Source organism: Anomaloglossus baeobatrachus, chromosome 1 (genome assembly GCF_048569485.1).
Source record: "Anomaloglossus baeobatrachus isolate aAnoBae1 chromosome 1, aAnoBae1.hap1, whole genome shotgun sequence".
Classification (NCBI taxonomy): Eukaryota; Metazoa; Chordata; class Amphibia; order Anura; family Aromobatidae; genus Anomaloglossus; species Anomaloglossus baeobatrachus.
Window position 1 is genome coordinate 334,635,856 of NC_134353.1, and position 10,491 is coordinate 334,646,346.

Here is a 10,491-nt window from a genome sequence, read left to right on the forward strand (position 1 = left end):
TGTATGTGTGTGTCTGCATGTGGATGGAGACTCTTTCGCCCGGGAGCCACAAAAACCTGTAGCCGGCCCTGGCTGTTTTAACATTGGGATCAATAAAAAATATGTGAGTAACTCTACTTTCTGTGTATATGTGGCTGCTGTGAGTTATCCTGGACTGTGTCTGTATTGTAGTACTGTAAATCTGAATGTGGCAGAACAGGATAAGATACATGCTCATTGGATTTATATCTAAATGCTACAGTTCGCGCTCTACTGTTATGGCTAAAAAGGTTAACGTTATTGGGCCCCCACCAGATTTTCCGCCCAGGGGTCCCCACCAACCTTAATCTGGCCTAGCAGAGACACATTCATAAAATTATCTCAACACAGAAGCGTTTTTTTTAACACCTTAAATTATGGAATCTATTATTATTCCAGGATCTATTAATTAAAATGTACTTTGTTTATGGATAAACTGCTTTTAATTTCTTCCACTTTTTACTGGTCTAATTTTTAAATGAGGGAACAAACTATTTACGTTACACAGTTTTTGAAAGTTGAGCCTTCCTGAAATTCCAGGTCAATCTGTAAAAATAGGGCACTTTTTTTGCTGTCAGTGACAAAAATGTAATAAGTCCATGAGTTTTTTGAAGCTAAAGAAACACAGATTTTGACTGTAATTATCATTTTACAGTTTATAGTGAATGTAGATAATGTCATGTCATATATCATATATTTTTCCTCTGTAGTCACGTATCGCTTATAACCACAATGATTTCTAATGATTTTGCAATGTGTCTGTGAAAAATATTTTCGGTCAGTGATTTTTTTATAAGCTGCCCAGAAAAAATAAAAACTCAAGTTGGCAACTCTGGTTTTACAATTTTTTTTTGCTCGCCTAAACGATTTAATGCAAGATGAACAAGCATTTTTAGACAATTGTTCAGGGTAATTAGAGGGGTTGTCCACTACTAGGACAACCCTTTTTGATTCCACATGTTTCGCCCAGGTAAAATAATAAATCTTATACTCCCTCCCATGCCAGCAGTGTTCAAGCAGTTGTAACATCACATGACCCCGCGTCCAATCAGAGCTGGCTTCTGTTGCCCACCTTCAGATCAAATGAAATAACCAACAGGAAGTGAGCACTGTGATTACACTCACTTCCTGATGATTAACATGTTTGGTTCAAAGGTGGGGAGCTGGCGCTGATTGGACGAGGGGCTTACGTGCCTGCTTATGGCTGGCTGTATGTGGGTGGAGACCCAAACTGCCAATCAGTGACTTCCATTGGGGTTTCGGTCAAGTCCGAACCTATAGAGGTTCGGTTCAGCTGCACTCGCCGAACCGAACTTCCACGGATTGCATCTCTACTCAGAACCCAGAGAATTCTGTTGGAAAATCTGCTCCTAAATTATACTGATTTTTTCGCACAGTTTCTACAGCGATTCTACCAACTGATCTGAAAAGAAATCCATATGTTTACTTTTAGCCACCTTTATGCCGATGCTTTTATGGTCCTCAGGCTAGTCCATGTACTTCTGCACACAGTGATGTGTCGATATATGTGACCCTTGTGAAGCCTGATATTAGCTGCAAAATGACATATCATTGCTGTTAGCCATAAACTAACACTGGCTGGGGACAATGAAAGCCATGGGAGTGGCAGATAACTGATGGGAAGTAAACATTTTTTATTTCAGACACTTTTATGCAGCTGCCTACTAAATTCATCGTAAATTTACACCATAACCATGTAAATTAGAACAGAAATGTACTCTAGTCTGTAACTGGGAGTCCATTTCTGTTACTGGTGCATGACATATGAAAGATGAGGCACATGCCTATTTAAGAATGTGGCTTATCTTACTCCAGTGCACTCTAGATCCAGACTGGCATACAAAACACTAAGCTTGATGAATGGCTGTATGCTAACATTGTAGATTTCAGCTGTATAAGACGAGACTTGTGAATCCACCTATAGAAAAAAATGGGCAATACGTTATAACATGCATTGTGAATTTGTAGACAACATATAAATAATAGCATGGAATTAAAACTGTGTCTTCACAAGAAATATGGCCACAGATAAGTGTACAGACAGGGAGGGGTAGTTAAGTAGCAGCTGGTAAGCCTCAGGTTGTGTACAGATCCCCTACCTACTGCATTCTTTAATGATTTGCCAAGCTTCATGTGACCATGCCAAAAAAGTTGTATCCATGTACTTCCTCCTGTTTCTAAGAAACTGACCTACTGAGCTTTCTTTTCACCATCATGACCCAGATGCCAGCTGGCAGTCGGCAGGCTGATTATACTAGGCTTCTTTCAGACTTCACCCTAATAAGCCATGGCAGCGGAAAACCTACAAATGAGTTTCAGCCAGGTATCTCAGGTTAAGTGTACTTTAACGATTTCCAGGAGAAATGCAGCAAAAATCAGAGCTCTGTACTTTTAAGTAAAATGAGAATGTTTTCAGTTCTTTACAGTTTACCTTTGGTCTCTACAGTTGAAAAGCTGCTTGTGTTCTTGTTTAGTCTTGTTGCCGTTAGCATATTGATATTTTTCTTTCTTTCCAGCTGAACATGCCCGTTGAGCACATAGCTGCCAATCTAGATGCTCTTGTAAAAGATGTTTGCAAACACAAGCCATTAAGCTTTGGTGAGTATTTGTGTTACAACATTTATTTTACTTAATACAGGAAGAATACTTTACTTCCCAATGGTCAAGGAAACTCGAAATTTAGGTATTCATGAAAAATAGGCCTCCAATTTTAGTTCAAAGACCTCTGAAGTAAGTGGGAAAAGGTTGTGTCCAACGTGGTAATGACAATATCTCCTACAACTCCTAGTTGGCTCTACTCTAAAGCCCTTGTCACATTTAGCGATTTACCAGCGATCCCGAAAATGATGCTACCTGATAAGGATCGCTGGTAAGTCGCGGGAGGTCGCTGGTGAGATGTCACACAGTCAGACCTTACCAACGACTCAGTAACTATACAGGTCGCAGTAGTGACCTGTATAACGATCTCTGCTGTCATTGGGACCCTGTCACACAGTGTCAAACATAGCGATGTGTCCTGCCCAGCAGGACATCGCCTTTGAAGAAAATGGTCCAGGACATTCAGCAACGACCGGCGACCTCACAGCAGGGGCCAGGTAGTTGCTGGATGTCACACATAATGAGATCGCTAGCGAGATCGCTGTTGCGTCACGAAAACCGTGACTCAGCAGCGATGTCGCTTAGTGAGACGTGGCCTTAACCTATCAGTAGCGATCCTTCTCAAGAGTGATTCAGTATGCTGAAGACAAGCAAAGTTGAAAGGTCTTCTTATTTCTTCTTGTCTATTTGTAGGTGCTGTCAATAAAGGACAACAAACTGTATAGAACAACTTAAAGCTATATATGCACGCTGCGTATTTTGTGGCATTTGTTGGTGCACTTTTGTTAGAATGTTCTGACTTTTGACTTCCCAGCAAAGTCTATAAGAATTCAGTTTTACTGTGCGCGCATTGCAGTTTTTTTTGTCTGTAGTTTGTCACAAATTTGTGACAAAAAAAATGTAGCATGTTCTATCTTCTTAGGCTATATGCTCACGCTGCAGTTTTGTCTGCACACAAACTGCAACCAAAACTGCACCTCGTCACAGAGAGCCTGGAAATGTAAAAAAAATGTTTGGTGAATTTTAGTGCGTTTGTGTTTTTGGTGTGTTTTTGTTAATGCTTTTTTTTTAAAGTAGAAACACAATTAGATAGGAAAAGATAATTGTTAGATAGCTAGAATAGATGGATAGATAAAAAGAATAGACAGAACATATAGAATAGATAGAAAAAAGAACATATAGATTATCGATTATAAGAATGAATAGATAGAAATAAATAACAGAATAGCTTAATAGAGGGATAGCTAGCTTGGCCAGCTGTTTTGTTTTTTGTTGTTTTTATTTTTTTTATTTTTGGAGGCTAAAAAAATGACGTGGGGTCCCCCCCATTTTTCATATCCAGCACAGGAACAGCAGCAGCTGCAGGCTGCAACCCTCAGTTCTCTGCTGTACCTTAGCTGGTTATGAAAAATAGAGGGGATCCCACACTTTTTTTTTCAGTATTTGATTTATTTAAAAATAAATAAAATAAATGACTTTGGGTCCCCTTCTTTTTTTTAAAGCCAGCCAAGGTACAACATACAACTGGGGGTTGATATTATTAGGGTGGGAAGGGCCATCGTTATTTGGCCCTTTCCAGCCTAACAATAGCAGACCACAGCCGCACCAGAAGTGGCGCGTCATATAAGATGCGCCAGTTCTGGTGCTGGACCCAGCTCTTCCCGTTTGCCCTGGTGCAGAGGAAAATCGGGGTAATAAGGAGTTAATAGCAGCCTATAACGGTCACTAAGTCCTAGATTAGTGATGGCAGTCATCTGAGACCCTGCCCCCATCAAAAATCTGTAAGTGAAAGTAAATAAACACAAACACCCTAAAAATCCTTGGAATAAAATACAAAAAGGTCCCTCTTTCACAACTTTATTAACCCTCAAACACCTCTGCAGGTCCGATGTAATCCACACAAGGTCCCACAGCTATTCAGCTCTGTTACATCCCTGTCCTGTCACAGTGAGCGTCATAGAACAGGACTGCCAGCTGTGACTGTAGACAGCCGCGCCATTAGAATGAACTCTTGTGAGCCCCTGACGTCATAGCTGCGGGCCCCGCAGTACAGCGTTTGTTGCGGCAGTGACATCACGGGTTCACCGTTGTGAGGTTTAGGCCATAGAACAAGACTGCTGTGAGCTCGACGCAGCAACTGAAGTGAGCCATGTGATCCGCGGTGACGTTACTCAGGTGAGTCCTCCACCTGCGGCTCACTTCCTTCGCGGTCTGATTTGCGGTCACAGGTGGAGGACTCTAGCTGTGACCTGAAATCACCTGAGTGACAGCACCACTGATCGCGCAGCTAAGTTCAGTCACTCGGGTGATTTGCTGTCACAGCTGGAGGACTCCAGCTGGGGCTCACAGCAGACAGTCTTGTTCTGTGGTGCTGTAAGCGTCAGATGTAGCAGTGCTGGAAGCGTTGTGGGGTCTCGTGTGGATTACATCAGACCTGGAGGGATGTTTGGGTTGTTAATAAAGTGGTGAAAGAGGGTGGCTTTTTTGTCTTTTATTTCAAATAATTTAATTTTGGGGTGTTTGTGTTTTATTTACTTTCACTTACAGATTAGTAATGGGGGTGTCTCATAGACGTTTGCCATGACTAATCTAGGACTTAGTGGCAGCTATGGGCTGCCATTCACTCCTTATTTGCCCAATTGCCACCGCACCAGGGTAATCAGGATGAGCCTGGTAAAGTCCCGGAACTATCGCATCGCTTTACATGCGCTTATAGCAGGGGGTAACACGATCTTTACAAAGATGGCGCCGGAGATAAGCACTATGCACAGGCGCCAACTCCGACGCCATCTTAGTGAAGAAATTATTGAACAGTCAAATTATCATAGAGAACAGAGAGAGGGAGGAACAACAGGCAGGGGGGCGGGAATCCATATGAATATCCACCCAGATATTATCTGCTCCATTGCAGCTGCCGATTTTTTAAACTTTAATTTTTTGGATTTGAAAGCCTAAACATCCGAGCTGACCACTAATGGTATATATAGAATCAGCCTGATAGTGCCAGTATAGCACTGGCTTTACGTTATATACGAAAATTCTGTTGATTGGTTCCTTTAAAGTATTTTCAGAGCGGCTTATAAACAGTATCCAACAGCATGTTCCTCAACCACTGTTACCAAGCAGTTTCTAGAATTAATCTATCCAGATTAACTCTTTTTGACAATGGTTTAGGTGGTAGCATTCTTATTGCTATTGATTGTAAAATTTACAGGTGACCTCTTTATAAGACGACACACTTGAAAACATTGATAGCAGATCTTTAAAAGCTATGGATACCACTGTACTATTTTTTTTCACTGTGTTTTTGCTTCCAAAATGCAAAATTCACCATTTTCTAGAAAGTTATGACACTTGCTCCTTTTTTTTTTTTGCTGTGCCCCATTAATTTTTTCAGTATTAGAAATACCAGTAGGGTGGGGGAAAGCATTCAGATTTTTACGGAGTGCAACTCCTTCCGGTTCTACCGTAGACAGGGGAAAAACATATGAACTGCATGAACCACAGTGGGGAAACAGTACAGGAATAAAGACCCCACAGAAGTCATATCTAGCAAGTATTACTGTCTAAAGCTAGAAGCAGGTGGCATCTTAGGGTGTCTGAGAAGGAACAAGGATTGCAGACTGAAATATATTGTACCTAATAATAAGCGAGCACTGCCATGTTTGGGTGAGCAGTTGAATGCTCACATGGGTGTGACTCGCGTACCTGAGTATAATGGAAGTCAGTGGGGTATTTGAAGTGTTTTCTGGAAGATTTCCTGGAAAAATGCGCCAGTTCCCCATTGACATCCATTACACTCAGGTACTCGAACCGCACTCATCCATCTGCTCCTTACAAGTACCGAGCACCAGTGCATGATAGTGCTCGCTCATCACTAATTGTAGCCTTCATAACAAAAGGTAACCATTAACATATGTATACATCATTTGTTTTGCTTGTCAAAGTTGTCCATAGTATTTGAGTGCCTATGTCTTCCTACCTTAGTGCAACATACAAAAGAGGAGCTAATGGGGCTAGGAATATTATATAGTAAACTAATTCACTTTTTGATATAAAAAAGCTAATGGAGTTGGGCCCTTAGAGAGAGTCTATGAGATTTGCTTCCTCCACCCATACAGAGTTAGTGACCGTTGTAACTGTATGGACTCAGTCTCAGCCTTGGCAGCTCCTGCACAACTTATTTAGATGGGAATACTGAAAGTATTAAAACTAGATCTCCCTGAACCTTTGACAAAGCAGTTTGTTCTTTTTTTTTTTTTCCTCTGAACCTGTCGGTGGTCTTTTCAGATGGGCACAGAAAAGTACCGTATTTTTCGCTTTATAAGACGCACCTGATTATAAGACGCACCTAGGTTTTAGAGGAGGAAAATTAAAAAAAAAATTGAGCCAAATAGTGTGCTAAAACATTTTAATAAAATAAAAAAAAAACATTATTTTAACAATTTAGACTCAACAGGAGGGTCTGTTATGGGGGGACCTGTGGATAACGCACTGCTATGGGGGACCTGTGGATAACGCACTGCTATGGGGGACCTGTGGATAACGCACTGCTATGGGGGACCTGTGGATGACACTGCTATGGGGGACCTGTGGATGACACTGCTATGGGGGACCTGTGGATGACACTGCTATGGGGGACCTGTGGATGACACTGCTATGGGGAACCTGTGGATGGCGCACTGTTATGGGGGACCTGAGGATGATGCACTATTATGGGGGACCTGAGGATGATGCACTATTATGGGGGACCTGTGGATGACACTGCTGTGGGGGACCTGTGGATGACGCACTGCTATGGGGGACCTGTGGATGACGCACTATTATGGGGGAAATGTGGATGACGCACTATTATGGGGGAAATGTGGATGACGCATTGCTATGGGGGACCTGTGGATGATGCACTATTATGGGGACCTGTGGATGATGCACTGTTATGTGGGATCCGTGGATGACACGGCTATGGGGGACCTGCATGATGCACTTTTATGGGGATCTGGGACTACCACCCCCCTCATCCTTAGGAATACACCCATGTACTGTATACCATACATGGCTGTATTCTGAAAGATGAGGGGGGTGGTAGTCACTTTTACACTTTGGCCACTACATTAGTCCCTCCCTGGAGTGTTTACACTAAAGGACTACAGCCCCCATCATCCTTCAGAATACACCGATTGATACAGTATATTCTGAAGGCTGATGATGGGGGTTGTGTTCCCCATTGTTCCCCCATGTTCCTGACATTTGTCAGGCTCAGATCACTGATTGGTGGAGGCAGCTCTGCAGAAGTTGTCTCCACCAATCAGCATCCAGCCCTAGCGAGGAGAGGGAGAATCGTTCTTCTCTGTCTCCTCTTTCTTATGATAGTCTCCGTCTGGTGCGGAGATCTAAAATGGAGCCCGCGCATGCGCAGATCGCGATCTTCGAGAGACGCGATCTCTATCTGCGCCTGCGTAGCCTCCGACGCGATGGACTTCAGGAAAATGACTATGGAAGGCAGCGCATGCGCAGATGGAGATCTCGCTTCTCTGAGATCTCCATCTGCGCCTGCATCACCTCCGTAGCCAATTCCCGGAAGTCGCGTTGGAAGCAGCGCAGGCGCAGATAAAGATATCGGCTATGGTGACCGCCACCGCAGCCGATTGCCGGGGGATCCATGTCGGCCGCCACCGCAGCCGATTGCCGGGGGATCCATGGCGGCCGCCACCGCAGCCGATTGCCGGGGGATCCATGGCGGCCGCACCAGCCTCCTGTGACTCACTCCACCGCTGGATTACTGCCCGGTAAGTTACATTCACTTTGTAAGACGCACCCCTTTTTTCCCCACAATTTTGGGGGGAAAAAGTGCGTCTTATAAAGCGAAAAATACTGTAGTTGGCCACATCTTGGAATGATTAAAGACTCCTTAACCAATGTTTTCTTGGATTCCTACTTGGTGCACCCTTTTTGGTTAAAGGTTAAGATTCCTGAATAAGTGCTGGGACAACATGTCAGTCATGATCCATTCATTCAATCTAATCAATATCCATTCAGCATACTGGGTAACCACTTTACTCGCTTGATCTTTCATATTCTAAAAACTGCTTGATATTTCATTGCTCCAAGTTACTGAAGAATACGTTGGGAGTGGGGAAGGACAAAGATACTGGATATTCAGGGACTTCATCTTACTGCGCTCATGTTAGGCAATCTAGAACAATGTAACCATTAATTGGCTATCCATTCGGAACTAGTGACTAACCTCTGAACCATAAAACACATCCATTCTAAATGTATCAAAAGCTGAAAAAGCAAGTTACTGTACATATCATGAGTAATAATATGTGAATATAGTACATACACAGACCATAGTTCCCCAAAATGTTGCCAGGTACGAGGACTAAAGGCCGTTTTACACGTAACGACATCGCTAACGAGATGTCGTTGGGGTCACGGAATTCGTGATGCACATCCAGCCTCGTTAGCGACGTTGTTGCATGTGGAACGCGCGAATGACCGCTAACGATCAAAAATACCTTATCGTTGATCGTTGACACGTCATTTTATTCCCAATTATCGTTGCTTTTGCAGGACACAGGTTGTTCGTCATTCCTGCGGCAGCACATATCGCTATGTGTGACACCGCCAGAACGAGGAACATCACCGTACCTGTGGTCGCTGGCAATGAAGAAGGAAGGAGGTGGGCAGGATGTTACGGCCATTCTTCTCCCCCCCTCCGCTTCTATTGGGCGGCCACTTAGTGACGTCGCTGTGACGCCACACGAACCGCCCCCCTTAGAAAGGAGGCGGTTCGCCGGCCACAGCGACGTCTCTAGGCAGGTATGTGTGACCGTTCTTAGCGATGTTGTGCGCCACAGGCAGCAATTTGCCCATGACGCACAACCGACGAGGGCGGGTGCTTTCACCAGCGACATCGCTAGCGATGTCGCTGTGTGTAAAGTGCCCCTTACTGTGCTGTATACAGATCTGTGTGATCTGCTGTGCATGTGACTATTCAGCGAGCACATAATCCAGATTTCCTGTGCTATCACTGCTAGGACACGTGGAGATCACTTTCTGTACGATGGCACCTGACTGCCACCGATCAGTCCCACCAGAAGATCGCTGCAGGGTATATTGCTGCTACTGTATGGCACTTTCATCTGAAACGAGGATTTCCCACATTCTACAAGTAGTAGATATAATGATCTATGTACACATGTCCGCCAATGATGGATCTATAAATTTTGATCACTGAAATGTTTTGGTTTTTTTAGGTCCCTTTGTGGAAAGGGCCATTCTCACCAGTACATCAAGTGAAGCCCTTTTTATCGATTGCCACAAATTCTTTCCAAAGGAGATTGAAAACATGGATGATGACTAAAGGCAAAAGCTAGTAGAGTGACTTGTCCGGCACTGACCCACCTGCAGACTCGCAAGGACAGTGTGTCAGCCAGTCGCATTTCTGTGCAGCCTGGCGTCTGCCATGGACCTGATGAACTCTCATTACAAGCAAAGAGGAAAATACAAGGAGCGCAAGGTCTGATGGAGACTGCAGAGGAACTTTTTTTTTTTAATTTTTTTTTTTTTTTTTAATAAACATATTTCCTAATGAGCTTTTTATGTTAAGAAGGTTCTTGCTGTATAAAACGACATATATCCGACACATCTTATAATTGTAATGACGCTAATGAGCATCATACAAAACAACCTAATTATAGACTCACTTATTCCATAAGCTAAACCTGTTTGGGTTGGCTGTTGACCTTAATTTTAACAATCCACCAAATGATTCATAGGTATAAATTTTTTTAACTGTACTTTCTACAGGCCAACAAAGTTGCCTAGAATAAAAGTATCTGTTCACCCACG

General features: G+C 43.3%; 1 protein-coding gene across 1 annotated transcript in view; it reads left to right on the plus strand.

Annotated features, from left to right (window-relative positions):
* Nucleotides 1-10,225, plus strand: part of MRPL1 (mitochondrial ribosomal protein L1) — an 81,456-nt gene extending 71,231 nt beyond the window's left edge. Inside the window, exons 8-9 of the mRNA XM_075352173.1 lie at nt 2,556-2,637; nt 9,897-10,225. Of these exons, the coding sequence (XP_075208288.1) occupies nt 2,556-2,637; nt 9,897-10,003 (189 nt within the window). The 3' untranslated portion in view covers nt 10,004-10,225. The remainder of the gene's footprint in view (nt 1-2,555; nt 2,638-9,896) is intronic.
* Nucleotides 10,226-10,491: the final 266 nt, after the last annotated feature.